The sequence below is a fragment of the Pseudopipra pipra genome, chromosome 4 (genome assembly GCF_036250125.1).
Source record: "Pseudopipra pipra isolate bDixPip1 chromosome 4, bDixPip1.hap1, whole genome shotgun sequence".
In the NCBI taxonomy this organism is placed as follows: Eukaryota; Metazoa; Chordata; class Aves; order Passeriformes; family Pipridae; genus Pseudopipra; species Pseudopipra pipra.
The window spans coordinates 66,753,009-66,767,354 of record NC_087552.1 but is presented as its reverse complement, the minus strand read 5'-3'; the positions used below and the strand labels follow the sequence as shown (position 1 = coordinate 66,767,354).

At 37.6% G+C, this 14,346-nt stretch overlaps 1 protein-coding gene across 14 annotated transcripts in view; it reads left to right on the top strand.

Moving 5' to 3' along the window:
* ADD1 (adducin 1) overlaps window positions 1-14,346 on the top strand; it is a 63,583-nt gene that overhangs the window by 26,987 nt on the left and 22,250 nt on the right. For all 14 annotated transcript variants that reach the window (XM_064653373.1, XM_064653372.1, XM_064653369.1 and 11 more), the window contains exons 2-9: window positions 4,778-4,990; window positions 6,243-6,405; window positions 7,510-7,661; window positions 10,913-10,993; window positions 11,414-11,563; window positions 12,523-12,666; window positions 12,810-12,908; window positions 13,295-13,471. In XM_064653373.1, the coding sequence (XP_064509443.1) occupies window positions 4,796-4,990; window positions 6,243-6,405; window positions 7,510-7,661; window positions 10,913-10,993; window positions 11,414-11,563; window positions 12,523-12,666; window positions 12,810-12,908; window positions 13,295-13,471 (1,161 nt within the window). In that variant the 5' untranslated portion in view covers window positions 4,778-4,795. The remainder of the gene's footprint in view (window positions 1-4,777; window positions 4,991-6,242; window positions 6,406-7,509; window positions 7,662-10,912; window positions 10,994-11,413; window positions 11,564-12,522; window positions 12,667-12,809; window positions 12,909-13,294; window positions 13,472-14,346) is intronic.

Here is a 14,346-nt window from a genome sequence, read left to right as displayed (position 1 = left end):
TTAGCTGATCCCTGCTGGTGGACATGTGAGACATTCTACATCTTCCCAATGTTCACATAATATTCAGTGATGATGGTTCAGTGAGAAACATTGAACCGATAGAGGCAGAAGTACTTAACTCTGTCCCAACATCCATCTGTCAAAATGAGTTTAATATTAAAGTTTTAAGTATGTTTATTAACTACAATAAAATCCCAACCCAAATCCAAATGCTTTTAAAAAATATATAATTTTTTAGGTTTAAGGGTGGGGGTTTTATGTGCCCTTAAGTTATTGTAGATTCTTATTGGGTATTATTCACTGTTTTACCTGTTTAAATTTCTTTGACTACGTGTGCATCATCTGAGTACTGAGAAATGCAAGTTGTTTTAAAAAATGGAGATTTTTCTTCTTTCTGAGTGATAATGTTAAAAATTTTATGGCATTTCTGTTCTAAAACTTTATTCTATTTTTTTTTTAACTTAACTGTGACGCCACTCAGTAACATTCCTCTTAATGAAACTGTTGGATTAGAAGAGTATGGGGAAGAAGGGCATTTTGAATGATGAAAGTAACGTGAAATATTAATACCAATTTCAGAATCTTTTCTTGTAAACAGCACTCAGTATCTGTAGATGAGCTAGACATTTTGTAAAGCTGTTTTCCTGAATGTATTTCACAAACAACCTATTTATAGCACTTGCTCACCCATCCACATCCCCCGTGTGAGAAATACATTGTATTCTTGGGCACATGTGACTCTTGGGTATGGTCCTGGGGAGGGCTGGGAGTTGGACTCGATGATCCTTGTGGATCCCTTCCAGCCCAGCGTGTTCTGTGACTGGGAGTTGGTGGTGGCTCTGTGTGCTGGTCCATGGACCCCCACAGTGTTTGTGTTACACACTTATGAGCTGAATGGATGCCTTTGCTTCTCTTACTGGTTGGATTTTGTCACAGATGTTCATTTTTCTTTGCTCCCCATAGTAGTAGATGCTATTCCCTCTGTCTGTATTTGACAATAACTGCTTCTGACAGAAGGGTTTTTGTGCACTTAGGTTTTCCAGCCACAGCTTTTTCAGTTAAGGGTGTGGCTTTTTCTGACACAGTTGCATTAGAACTGGCTCTCGCATACAAACCCTTATCATGACAGAAAGTCCTTTGGCATTGCAGCTTATCTTGTGTGGGGGCTGCAGTGCACTGCCTCAGAAAGAAACTGTCTGTACTGGAGTGCTGTGGGTGTGAAGACAGTCTTCATTTTTTTTTTCTTTTTTTTCCTACCTTGGCAGCCTGTTGTGATTTTCAGCGTGACCTTCCAGTTTGTTGAGCCATTGGCTGTTCCCCAGTGTGTGTTCAGCTTCACTGGTCAGATTCCTTTTATTTATTTATTGGTATCCATATTACTGAAGCTCTTACTGGAGAGTTCATCATGCCTTACTCCCAAAAGGTTTTTCAAGGAAGCTCATAAATAAATTTCAGTGGCTTGTGCAAAATGTTGTCAAGCACATCTGCTTCTAATTCAGAAGTCAATACCTTTAACATGTGTACCTGACAGCCATTAAAATGAACAGTTACCGATATAGTTATGTTAAAACAGTTAATTACTAGACTTTGGCATGGGGCTGCCACTAATTTTGGGTAACTGAGGTTGCAAAACTGAGGTATGAAACTGATATTTAACCTCAGATATAAAATGATCACTTAATGTTAAACATTGTAGTGGCAATAATTACACATGAAAATCATAGTGGTGAAGCAGTAATAGCTTCCCAGGACCTTCCTGAATGCCATCTTATACTTGAATGGAGGAGTAATGCAACTTTGGCAAGATCCTGTGATCCCACTTTAATGTTGCCTCTTAGGGACCAGCTTCTTTCCAGTGTGAGTAAGAAACAGTGAGGTAATTATGTGTGTCATTCATTTGGAAATAGCTCTTGCTACTCCAAAAGTAAGATGGAATTAGTGTAAATAATTAAATGCAAGATTGTGTTTGCAGACATGTGTACAGTTTAATTTAAATAAGACTGTGCATACACATATTCAACGTGACAAACATGGTCTGAAGATCGAATGCCTCAGCAGGCAGGAGAGGGCTGTTGTTCTCTGCTGGTGCTGAGCTTGAACTTCATAGTTTTCTAATACTTGATTTTAAAGTAAAGACACATTTGGGGCTCTGCTCAGCAGAACACAGGATAAATTCTGAACTACTTGAGTGATTCAGTTTGTCTTTATTTGTGGTCTTGCCCTTGTATTTGTTCCTAAACTCCCTGATTTTTTGTGATAAGCAGAAGCTGGTGAAGCTGTTACTGTAAGAGAATAAGACATGTTTGGATCTGCAAACTGTCATTTTTCAACAAAACCCTGGACGTAGAGGTGTTAGTATGTGTGACAGAGCTCAGAAGAGGGGTTGTAAAGTGTTAATGGGCCTTCAAAAGTGTTTTTGAGGTAGGAAATGGCAGATGGTGCAGGCTGGAGGTTGTGAGGAGGGAGAGAAATGAGAAGGGGCGTGTTAGGCATCTGAAGCTGCCAAAGAAGAGGTGTCTGCTTTGCTATAACTTCACTTGCTTAAAACTTTCTAGGTCTAATACCTTAAAAGGTTTTCCTTGTGGATAAAAGCATTTTTGTTTTTTGCTATACCCTGTATTTCTTCCTGGGTGAAGGAAAGCTAGTAATTAAAAAATGAAGATGTGTATATGAGCCTGCTTTAGAGAAAAAAAAAGAAAAGTGATCAACCATGACGTTTAAAGCCTAAACTTTAAAATTGAGTACTTTAAACTGTGCAGAGGTGTCTTTGTGTGTTTATTTAGTAACTCAGTGGGTGGAAATCACTGAGCATTTAATTCGAGTGTCTTAAGTGCTCACGTAGATTATCATAGTAGTATCCTCTTCTGCAGAGTCAAGGAAAATACTTTTATTCATTGTGTTCAGCTGTCTCAATTCAGTGGTTTGTTCATTCTGAAATAAGAAACAAGTTGAATTTTGAAACTTATTTTCTAATGTAAGAATTAAAGAGGACGAGATCTCCTAAATCTGCAGGCCTGAAGTAGACAATTGTCTTCATCGCCATGGATTTGTTTCAAAATAATGTCTGTGAACTTGCCTTTTTTTTTGTGTGCATCCACATCAGAAGTGGTTTTAGCTAATAAATATGGAAATAAATTACTAAGCCAATTAAAATCCACAAGCAAATACAGTTTAATACGAGTCCCTAAGAAAAATCTAAAAATAGCAGAATAAATAGACGTGTATCAAAATTCACTAGTTATAACATGTAGAAGATTAATTTTTATTTAAGATATATACAGTCTTTCCTACTGCATAGCAAAAAGAATGCCAATGGCTTGATAATATCAACACATTTTAATGGTACTAATCCTTGCAAAACTCCAGATGTGTAACAAAATTGACTGTTTAAATTGGGCTTCTCCTTACTGTGTGAACCCCAAATCAAAATCAGTGTTATTGAAATTAGTCTTAGCTTCACCTTCCTGGGACAGGGAGCTAGATTCCTCTATTTTGTTCTCTTTATTTAGTCTCCCACCTCTAGGAAAAGACCTGCTAGCTTTTCTCAGCTCATTTTCTTAATGAAGTTGCTAAATGTTATGATGGCAAGTGGTTTCAAGCTTGCTTATTTTGTGTATAATGTAAATAATTGCAGTTTGATGAACTAGCAAGCCATTCAGAGTTAAATATTCCTATTGCAGCTCAGTGAAATACAGTTTGTGTTAGTGACATCTGTTTAGTCATGTACAATATGCAAAGAAAACCAAACTGTACTGCAAAAGCTTATTTTTAATTTGATGTGTCAGATGACCAGGAATTGGAGGTTTGAGTCTCAAAGTGTTGCAAGGGTGGCTTTATTGAACTGGTTGCTTGTCAGTGGAAGGCTTCAAAAAATCTAAAAAGGATTTTGGAATGAAGGTTGTAATGCTGTGCCCAGAAAAGTGGGATAATGTTACCCAAAGGGATTCTTGTGAGTGGAAGGAGGAGGTGTGTATGAGCAATACCAGCTGAGCTCTCAGCCTCTCTAGTAGATACACACTTGCTGACTAGAACATGTAAAACTGAAACGAACCTGGCCAGGGGTGGGGACTGTGTGTGTCTCTGCTTTCCAGGTTTCAAAAGCCACATGCTAATGCAGTGATGTGCATGTTGTTGAATGGTCCTAAAATAAATGTAAAAAGCAATGCCCCGGGTTGCAAAGTCAGCATTTCTGAGTTTGTCTCCAGAAACATGTTCCCAGTCCGAGCATGTTTTGGTGGGGTTGACTTTCCATATTAATGAACATGTGTAACGTCCTAATTTCTATAATTACTCAAATTCTGATTTCTGCAGTATTATTTTTATGTCTGCTTTAACTTTTTAAGAAAAAAAACCCAAATAAGCAAAAAAGCCCCAAAACTAGTGAGTTTAGACCTCATGTGTCTTGAACTTCTATCATTGTCTCTGAGAAGGTTTGAAGGACTTCCTCTCTTCTGAAAATCAGGCAAATCTCCAGTTCTTTAGACAACTTAAAGAACTGGAGATAGTTTAAATGGGAGCTTTTGTGTCAGTTTTGTGTTGCATATGGAGCATATTTGACTTCTCATAAATATTAGCCTCCTTGTCTGACCTTATATATTAAAGCCTTTTTTCCTACTCTAGAATATTGCTGTCCAATTGCACAGACAATTAGTGTTTGGAAAGCCATGCTAATTTTAGGTGGATTTGAACTGTTACTCTTAAACAAGAAACACATATGTAGTTCTAAAATCAAGGAAGCAAGGAAATAATTATTCCTTTTTTCTGTCCCTCTTTGTAGGTACCTTAAAACTGTGCTATGAATGGTGATTCTGGTGTGGGGGTGGTGACTTCACCACCTCCAACTACAGCCCCTCACAAAGAGAGGTATTTTGATCGAGTTGATGAAAATAATCCAGAATATTTGAGAGAGAGAAATATGGCACCTGACCTTCGCCAGGATTTTAACATGATGGAACAGAAGAAGAGAGTCTCCATGATTCTTCAAAGCCCAGTAAGAAAAGAAAATGCTCCATCTTTAAAGTGATAAATTTAATGTCTCTTTTCAATATCAGAATGGTATTGGAGAATTTTGTGGTATCTTAGATCCATCTGTTCTTTCCTCTGGTTGGCTTTTCCTCATTTTTTTTCCTCATGCTGTCTGGTTGAATTTTTTCTGTCTACTCATAAAGCAGCTCCTCAGTCTTACTTTCAGAATTCTCTGTATAATCATCAGCATTTTTTTTGTTTTTTTTTTCTAGTCCTTGTAAGACATTTTTTCACTTATTTTTATGTATTCATTTAAATGATTAAATGTATCACTTTTTAAGAATAGCTTGTACAAGGCAGGTCTGTCCTGTACTTGGTTTTTCATGTGTGATTCAGACATATGCAATATTTTTATATATCTCTTTCTGAAAAGGTGCACAATAATGAACTATGAAAGACTGACATTTAATATTGAAAATGTTCCCTTGGGGACAAAGTACACCAAACAAAATTTCTCTCATAACATTTGTTCATTTTGTAATAACTGGTGGGTGACTTTAGATACAAAACATTTCATGACATAACTTCATTCAGAATAGGGATGTAGTAGTAAATTTACAGGGTTTTTTGTTTTAAGTCAACCCATTTTATTGATGAAAATAATAATAAGTCACTTAAAAATTATAATCATTTAATGGTATGTACTTCTCCTTCTGTACAAATCCCAGTGTTCTTGTCAAAAGCAGAAGCTGGCAGCAGTAGTAAAAAAAATCTTGTTTTCTTACCTTTAGAGATAAACTAAAAAAAAAATATCAAGAAAAAACAACCAGGACAAATGTAAACAACCCCTTGTTCAAACATGTTTTAAAACTTCAATGGCCATTGCTTTCTGTGTTCCTGAATGCCTTCTTGGCAATCAGTTCCCTGTGAGCCATGCTGACAAATTTCCTTTTCTTTTCCTTTCATGTTTTGTGTTCAAGCGGACTGTACATTCTTCTCCTTCCAGAAATTCATATTAGTAGGTTGAATGAGTTTTGGTGTTATTTGAAGAGAGAATGCTGGAATTTCCATTAAAGAAAAAACCCCAAGTGACTCATATAATTGGAGCCTCCAGAGAGCAACATTTTCAAGTTACAGTCTGTCCCCAGTAACTCTGCCCTGAGGTCTTTCTCAGAAGAGGTGTAGGATGGTTCCATCTCAGTGCTAAAAAAAAGCTGTGTATGAAAGGTTGAAGTTCATTTCAACATGCATTACAACATGCAATGTCTTGTTGCTAGGCCTTCTGTGAAGAACTGGAATCCATGATCCAGGAGCAGTTTAAGAAAGGGAAGAACCCAACAGGTTTGTTGGCATTACAGCAGATTGCGGATTTCATGACGACGCACGTACCAAATGTCTACCCTGCGGCACCTCAGGGCGGGATGGCTGCGCTGAACATGAGTGAGTGCACCTCCAGCCAGCAGAGCTGAATTGCTTTTTCTTGGTTTTTTTTGAAATAAAAAGTACTGTGAAGTTCAAATGCTGTCCTGTTCTGCTCACAGGAACATTGCAAACATGAAATGAATTGATTAGTTTCTAAATGCCACAGTGGTATGCGATGTGATTCATGTGTATCATTTATATCAAAAGCTGTTTGAAGTATGGTATCTTAATTGAAAATTAAGCCTGGTAAGTCAGTGCTAGTAAAAAATTTAAAGATTTAAATATTGCTAATTACCACGTGGTTTGTCTGCAGGAAAATAAAATGCTCATTAGTAGTCTGGTAACAGTGAAGGTCTTTAGAAACTAATTATTTTTGCCATTGAAATACTGTTTGCAGCTTTCACCTGTGGAGTGAAGCTTTAGACAAGAAACATCAGCAAGCAAAACAAAGAAGGAAAACAAAACCCAGAATGTGCGAATGCATGTACACACAGGTTTTGTGTTCAGATAACATAAATCCTTGCCTGTGCTCCAAAATAAATCTTTAGTTTAGACTGTAGCGTGGCCTGGTTCTGCTTTATCACAGTTACTTTTAACCACATTTCTAATTGCACTGTGACTAGAACTACAGTATTTGTATTTACCATAATCTTCCTCTCTCTGGCTTGTACTTAATTTTTCCTAATTAAGTGAACCTGTGTTCATCTTTTTGAATGTGTAATTCTCCTTGTTAGGAATACTGAATCATGTATCTCACAAAGTGGAATATTTGGGGTCACATTTTTCTGTTAACAATGAAGATGTATTTTACAAACAATCATTATTTTGAGAGGGGAAAAAAATATTTTGCTGAGGAATGCACTGTCACCTTAGCACTAATTGATAGAGGGAAGGAGATGAATGCTGCATCTGCCAAAGCTGAATAACCCTCCTCAAGACTGTCATATTTGTGTAATATAAATTATTACGTGATAGTAATGAAAATTTGTTATTGATTTCTTAGCTTAATATGCTGATATAAACTAGTAAGAACAACTACTGTAATAGCAGGGCATGTTGTTAGGTTTGAACTGATGCTGAAAGCAACCCCTCTTGTGCTTTTTTACCCCTTCTGCTTTCCAGGTCTTGGCATGGTAACACCAGTGAATGATCTGAGAGGGTCAGATTCCATCGCTTATGAAAAAGGGGAGAAGTTGTTACGATGTAAATTGGCAGCTTTCTACAGATTAGCAGATCTCTTTGGCTGGTCTCAGCTTATTTACAATCATATAACAGTGAGTATTGAATCAACAGATAACTGAACCAATTGTTTTCACATACAAGAGAAGTGTTTCCCTCCCCTGTCATTTTCTCTTTGTGTGTAAGAGGAGCAAAGTGGCATTGAAAGCAGTATAATAGTGAAGAGACTTGTCATTGCATCTCAAGAGTAAGAGCTGGAACAGCTTGGATGTCAGCTACCACAGCCTGAATAGAGTCTTAAGAGAGTGTACATGAAACTTCTTATGATGAAGTTAAGATTCCTGAAAGACTCAGGCTTTTAGTATCTTAAATGCTTTAAATAATTGTATGTACTATTCTCCAAGGTGATTTCTTAGTTTTCTTGCTTTTCTTGCAAAGTACTAAACTATCTTAGTCATTCAGTGGAGTTTTATAATTCAAGGTACCAACCTTTTTGAAAAAGAAGCCATAGTATTTCTGAACATGAGCGAGATACTTAGCTTAATGCAGCGTGCCAACAATTTTCCTTGTGACTGAATAATCATTGGCATCCATAAAAATAATGACAAGGAGGTCAAATCAAGGAGGTTTTATATGCCAGTAGAATGATCAACATGAGACTCATGAGTAAAGTCACAGCTGTGGCGTGCAGCCCAGTCAATTGTTGTCCTAACAGAGCTGAATTGTTTGGTTTTTTCTACATAGTAGAGGTTGTCCTTTATGTATTATCAGTTCTACTTGCAGTCAAAATGAAACATGATAATCTTATTATTACTGCTTTTTGAGATTTCAAAGCATATTATTTGTGAACAGATAAAGCTGATAAATGATACATGTAGGCACAGGATCAAGGCAGTGTTGGTGAGATCATTTGGTTCCTTTTGTAAGGGAACATATACAACATAATGGTTCTTGTAAACAACTCTGTGCCACCCACGGATTTTTCATACGTGACAGGAGAATAGATTTTGTAGAAGGGACATTAATGCAGTGAAAAGATTACCAGGCAAGCAAGTTTGGAGATGGCTTTCTAGTGTAAAGTTCAGCCCTGAGAATGTTTGTGTGTTCAGATAAGAAGACAAATGTAGTGAAGAGCACCATGCCTGGGAAAGGGGTTGAGGCCAGGGCATGTCACTTGGGGGGGGTGCCTCGAGTTTGCTTTCTTTGGGGAGGAGCACAAGGAAGATGCCAGTAGAAGTGATACCAGTTGAGGTGGAAGACAGTCAAAGCACTTGCTTGGAATGTGAGGTTCTGGAAGTGGTTTAGACAGTTTTGAATGGCAGATGTCCTGGAAGGCTCTTGGTTTGTCAGCATCCAGTCCCAAGTCATAGTTCTCCTGGCTTTTACAAACTCCTTCAGTGAACAGCCTTCTGAAAGGTGACTGATAGATATAATTTATCTTCAGAAGCTGATATGGAACAAGGTTATTATATTTACAAAACAGTCTTGTTTGTGTACCCATGCATTAAGCAGTTGTAAGACACTCCTTTGGAATGTGGTGAACGCCTACCACTTTATGCAGAGCTGGAGTTTGACTCCAGGTTTTCATTTTCAGTGGATGCTCTAATTACTGGATGATTGCATTCAAGTTAAAAGCTGCCAGTGCACTTCTGAACTAAGAGAAAAGATACAGCAGCCTTCTGTGAGGGTCATAAGCCTGTGTGTTAGAGGAGAAAGGAATTGTGAGGATGTGAGAGTGTATGCCAGTATGGGCATATCAGGGAGGAGGGTGGAGTATCATTGCTTTTCTGGATCATTGTCAGTCACTGACAGTTGCTGTGTGTGGAATTGTTCAGACTGGTGCAGTCCTGATGCAGAAGCAGAATTACAGAGCATCAAGAGCTTTCATGTCAAGTATAATAATGTGGAATAAACTTGAGTACCTCCAGGGTTTTCATGTCAAGTACAGTAATGCAGAGTAAACTTGGGTGCCTCCAGGGTCAGGCAGAATTTGAGATAACAGGTTTACAGAAGGTACACATCATTCACCAGGTCTTGGTTTGCTTTGAGGCCATGAGCTGTTTATTGGATCTAATCCTAAAACAAGGTGGTTTATGAGTCTTGTTGCTTGTTTGTCGTGCATTTGAGCTTTCTTATTAACTCTTGGGGCGCTTCGAATAATTCCTGTTCTTTGTCTTGCATAAATAAGAGATTTTCTAGATCATTTACACTTCAGTAATGAAGAACTATTTTGGTGATTCATAAAGGTGCAGTTTAACTTCACTGGTTCAGTTTAAGGTTCTTATGCTGTAGCATGTTCCCAACTGTTTGTAAAGGAAACTAGATCTGTACTGGGAGCTTTTGAATGACTGATCAACTACTTATTTTAGAATTGTTTTCCCCTGCAGTATAATTATATCAAAGTATATATGAGTTTAATGTTGCAAGTAGTAGAAAAGATGGGGTAGTAGCAGCATAAAGTAGCTGTATCTCAGGAAAATGCAAAACTCATAAATAACTTCTAATTTAAAAAACCCAAACAACAACCAAACAAACAAAAAACCCAAAACCATAACACAAACCACCCAAACCTGGGTTGACTCACACTGAGGTAGGGAGTTGTCTCACATGTCTAGTAAAACATATGAAGCCTTTTAATTCTCCATTGAGAGACACCTAAACTACCTAGATATCCTGTACTTTTCCGTTTAGAGACTTTTAAGGGATGTATCCCGAGATGTGAATGGTTTGAAGCCAAAATTATTTTGTATTATGAACTCCTGATTGTGTGAATGAGACAGGAGAACAAAAACACAAGTGAAGGTTGGGATTCTTGGTAGAAAATCTGCAAGTACTGCTGTACTACTCACAGGTGTCTCACAGGAACCAGCATCAATGATGAAACCCTGCTCAGCATCAAGATGTTTTAGATCTGTGGGCCAAATTCTGGCGTTTTTTCACACACTTTGATTTCATACCTTATGTCGTACTAGGGAGAAATACAGTTGGAGTGTAAACTCATTCTACTAAAAAAAGTAACTTTTTTCACCGTTTCTCCCAGTATTGTTTCTTTTATGTGTAGTAGGTGAGTTGTCACCTATCACAGGTGATACTAAATTTACTAAAGGGTTTACTAAATTCCACCAACCTGAAGGACTCTGGCATGTACCTGCCATCTGGTTTTGTTCAACATGAGTTAATTAACTGTGCTCTGTGTTGATTATCTGTTGTAGCACACATGAGTCATATTGCATATGTTACAGGCATACTTGTCCATTCCATACTCAGGAAGTGAGAGTGGTTTGGGGCCTTCTTGTATGCTTTAGTAAAATATTCTTAGTAACTCTTACTCTGGTTTTATCCTTAGGCCAGAGTAAATTCTGAGCAAGAGCACTTCCTCATTGTACCTTTTGGACTCCTCTATAGTGAAGTTACTGCATCTAGTCTGGTAAGCAATTAGTAATTTTCATAGCTGTAAAATATTCATATATGTATGAATATATATGTCTGTCTATATATCACTGTTGAAATTCTATCCTAGAGAATATTTTACTCCTTTGTAACATATTTAGAATAGTTTTATTGACCGTGGTTCTGGTACAGCTGAGGTATCTCAGAGATTTCTTTGCCCATGTTCACCACCAGGTGTCCTCCCATTGATCTGCCCTGTAAAGAGCCAGGACATTTGGACTGTGAATCACCTCATACCCTTGAAAGCTGCTGGCTGTTGGGTCAGGCTTGTCTGAAATTAGGCATTTCAGACGTAGATGATGACTTATGGTTTTAGAGCTTCAGCAGTAGATGCTGAATTAAATCAGATTTTTGTGAGTATTGATTCATTCCTGCAAATAATTCTTTTCATTCCCAGGTTAAAATCAATATTCAAGGAGATGTCGTTGATCGTGGAAGCACCAACTTGGGAGTAAACCAAGCTGGTTTTACCTTGCACTCTGCAATTTATGCAGCTCGACCCGATGTCAAATGCATCGTCCATATCCACACGCCGGCAGGAGCAGCGGTGAGCTCCTCCTGCTTTGTCTTCAGTCCTGTTCCCCCCACTTCTCCCAACTGGAAAAGAGCTGGGTCCCCTTAATCATAGATTTGCTTCCTTTCTGACGAGCAGAAAGACTTTAAGTCTGTCTTCAAATATGTGGTTCTGTTTGAATCAGTCAGATCCTCCTCACTTGCAGGTTATTTGTTTAACCTGAATGCTTAGACAGTAAATTGAGCTCTATGATTGGAAAATATGTATTTCATATATGTGTCCTTGAAAGACCAGATCTTTTGACAGTGAGTCATAAAAGCTTTAGCATATTTTGTTGGTTTTGTAAAGCACAGTTTATCAAGGTTTTCTGAAATATTTGAAACTTTTCCAATATCTCTCATTGAAGCAATTAGTTACAAATCAATTCTGCCTCTTTGGAATGTTTTGAGAGAGTGACTGTCTTTCAGAGTTCACAGTTGGTTTTTTTTTTTAATTGATTAATCACATTAATACAACCATTTTAAGGATAAATGATCAAATTCCTAAAATAGTGAATTATAGAGTAGTCTTTTTAAAAATATTCTTTAACTTTATCTGCAGTGCTGCAGAATTATGTGTGTCAGAGTTCATCACTTAAGTTCTTTTGGCAGGGAGGCAGGAGGGGGAAAAAACTGAGTGGAGTGAAAGGAATGAAGAATGCAGTTGATTTTGGGTTTCGATTTTTTGTAATTTTATTTTCCTGAGTCTTTTTATATTGGTGTTGCTGTCATGTAAAAGCAGTCAGACCCAAGATCAATGTGACTTGTATCCAATCCAAAAGTTATCATAAGTAGAGACTTTAGGGATAGAGTCTAAGACCACTATGTATGTACTTGTAGAGATAGATTAATATAATATATAAACGTATATTTTTTATTATAATTCTTATATTAGTCTGGTTTTCCATTTTTTCTGTTGCAAGAAGTTAAGTCAGTTGTTTTAATATTTCTCAGGTTTCTGCAATGAAATGTGGTCTCCTGCCAATTTCACCTGAAGCACTTTCTCTTGGGGAAGTAGCTTATCATGACTACCATGGTATTTTAGTGGATGATGAAGAAAAGGTGGTTATTCAGAAAAATTTGGGGCCTAAAAGCAAGGTCAGTATTTACATCTAGAATTACAGAAAAGGGGTGGGGGCAGTGTGTGTGTGAAAGGTATGTTCTTTAATCAAGAGCAAATGCTCTTTAACCAAGAAAATTCTTGCCTTACTGCTGGTAACTTTCTTTCAATGTCTCTCTAGGTCCTTATTCTCAGAAACCATGGCTTAGTATCAGTTGGAGAGACTGTTGAGGAGGCTTTCTACTATATCCATAATCTAGTGCTTGCCTGTGAGATCCAAGTAAGAATTTTAATGTGTTACGTAATAATACAGCCTACTGTATTAACCTTCAGACAGGTTAATAATTGTGCACTGTACTGGTTAAACCCTTGATCTAAACTAACACAATGATGTGTGAAGCCACTGCATTGTGTGAGGACATCCAAAACATTGGTTTCACCAGCACTGTTGAAATCTCGTACTGGAACCATGAATTTGATAAATGCTTCCAATTAGAACAGGTATTTTCAAAGACTCAAGACAACTTTTATACAAGGATATTCACTTATTGAGCTTTAAAATTAAGTAGATTTCTTCTGGATTTGTGTCAAAATTTAAGGGTGTTTTTTGGTTGTTTTCACCGCGTGTCTCTCGAGAAACCTAAAGGTGACTTTATTGTTTTTAAGGTACGTACCCTGGCCAGTGCAGGTGGACCTGACAACTTAGTGCTTTTAGACCCTGGAAAGTATAAAGCCAAGTCTCGTTCCCCTGAGTCTCCAGCAGGTGAGGGTACTGTGTCCCACCCCAAATGGCAGATTGGCGAACAGGAGTTTGAAGCTCTAATGCGAATGCTCGATAATCTGGTAAGGCAGGAGTTTTTGTCTAATTGTTTCATATGATAGCATATAAAATCATTTTCTTAAAGCTGCATGTAGTAGGGATAGTTTATACAGCTTGCAGTCTGTTCTTTCCCAAAGATTAAGAGCCCTCAGAGGAAGAGGCAACATGAAAAGTATTGTAGAATGCTTCAGGTATTCTTTGTGCAAATAGTAGATTTACTTCTTACTCATAATCTGGTTGTTATTGGGGAAATCAAAGGGGATCTTGTGGGATTTGGCACTTCCAAATCAGAGTACTGTGGTGCTTGCTACTCCTTAGTCTGTGTCCTCCCAAAACGTGTAAAACAATGTTAATGTTTTATCAGGTGCAGAGTCCAGCATAATTTGACTTTGTAAGACTCCAGTAGTACCTAGAAAAACTCAAAAGACAGACTTCAGATAAATAGATAAAAGCCTTCAGATAATACGGCTTCAGTAAAATCCCATCTGTAACAAATGACCAGATACCAACATTTGCTGTCCAGCTTTAATGGGAAAGATGTGGCTGTGGACGGCAGATTCCTTGTCTCACTGATTGGTAAATTCAACAGTTGGATTTCACTTTCTCCAGGAAATAGCAGTTTCATGTTTCTTACTGCAAATAGAAAGCAGGATCACAAAGGAAATGGCATTGTATGCACTAGGAATGTAGGAAGAGAAAGGAGCTTTCAGTCATCGAATACAGGCCCTTACTATTACAAGTAGCCACATATTATACTGGGTAGTTAAGTATATTGGGTAGTTAATTATATTAGTTGATTGTAATTACTCAAGATGCATTTTGGTCATGGATGGAGCAGCAGCCAAGGTAATGCCTCAGTAATGCTTAATGCATGAAAGCTCTAAAGCAAACTAAGTCT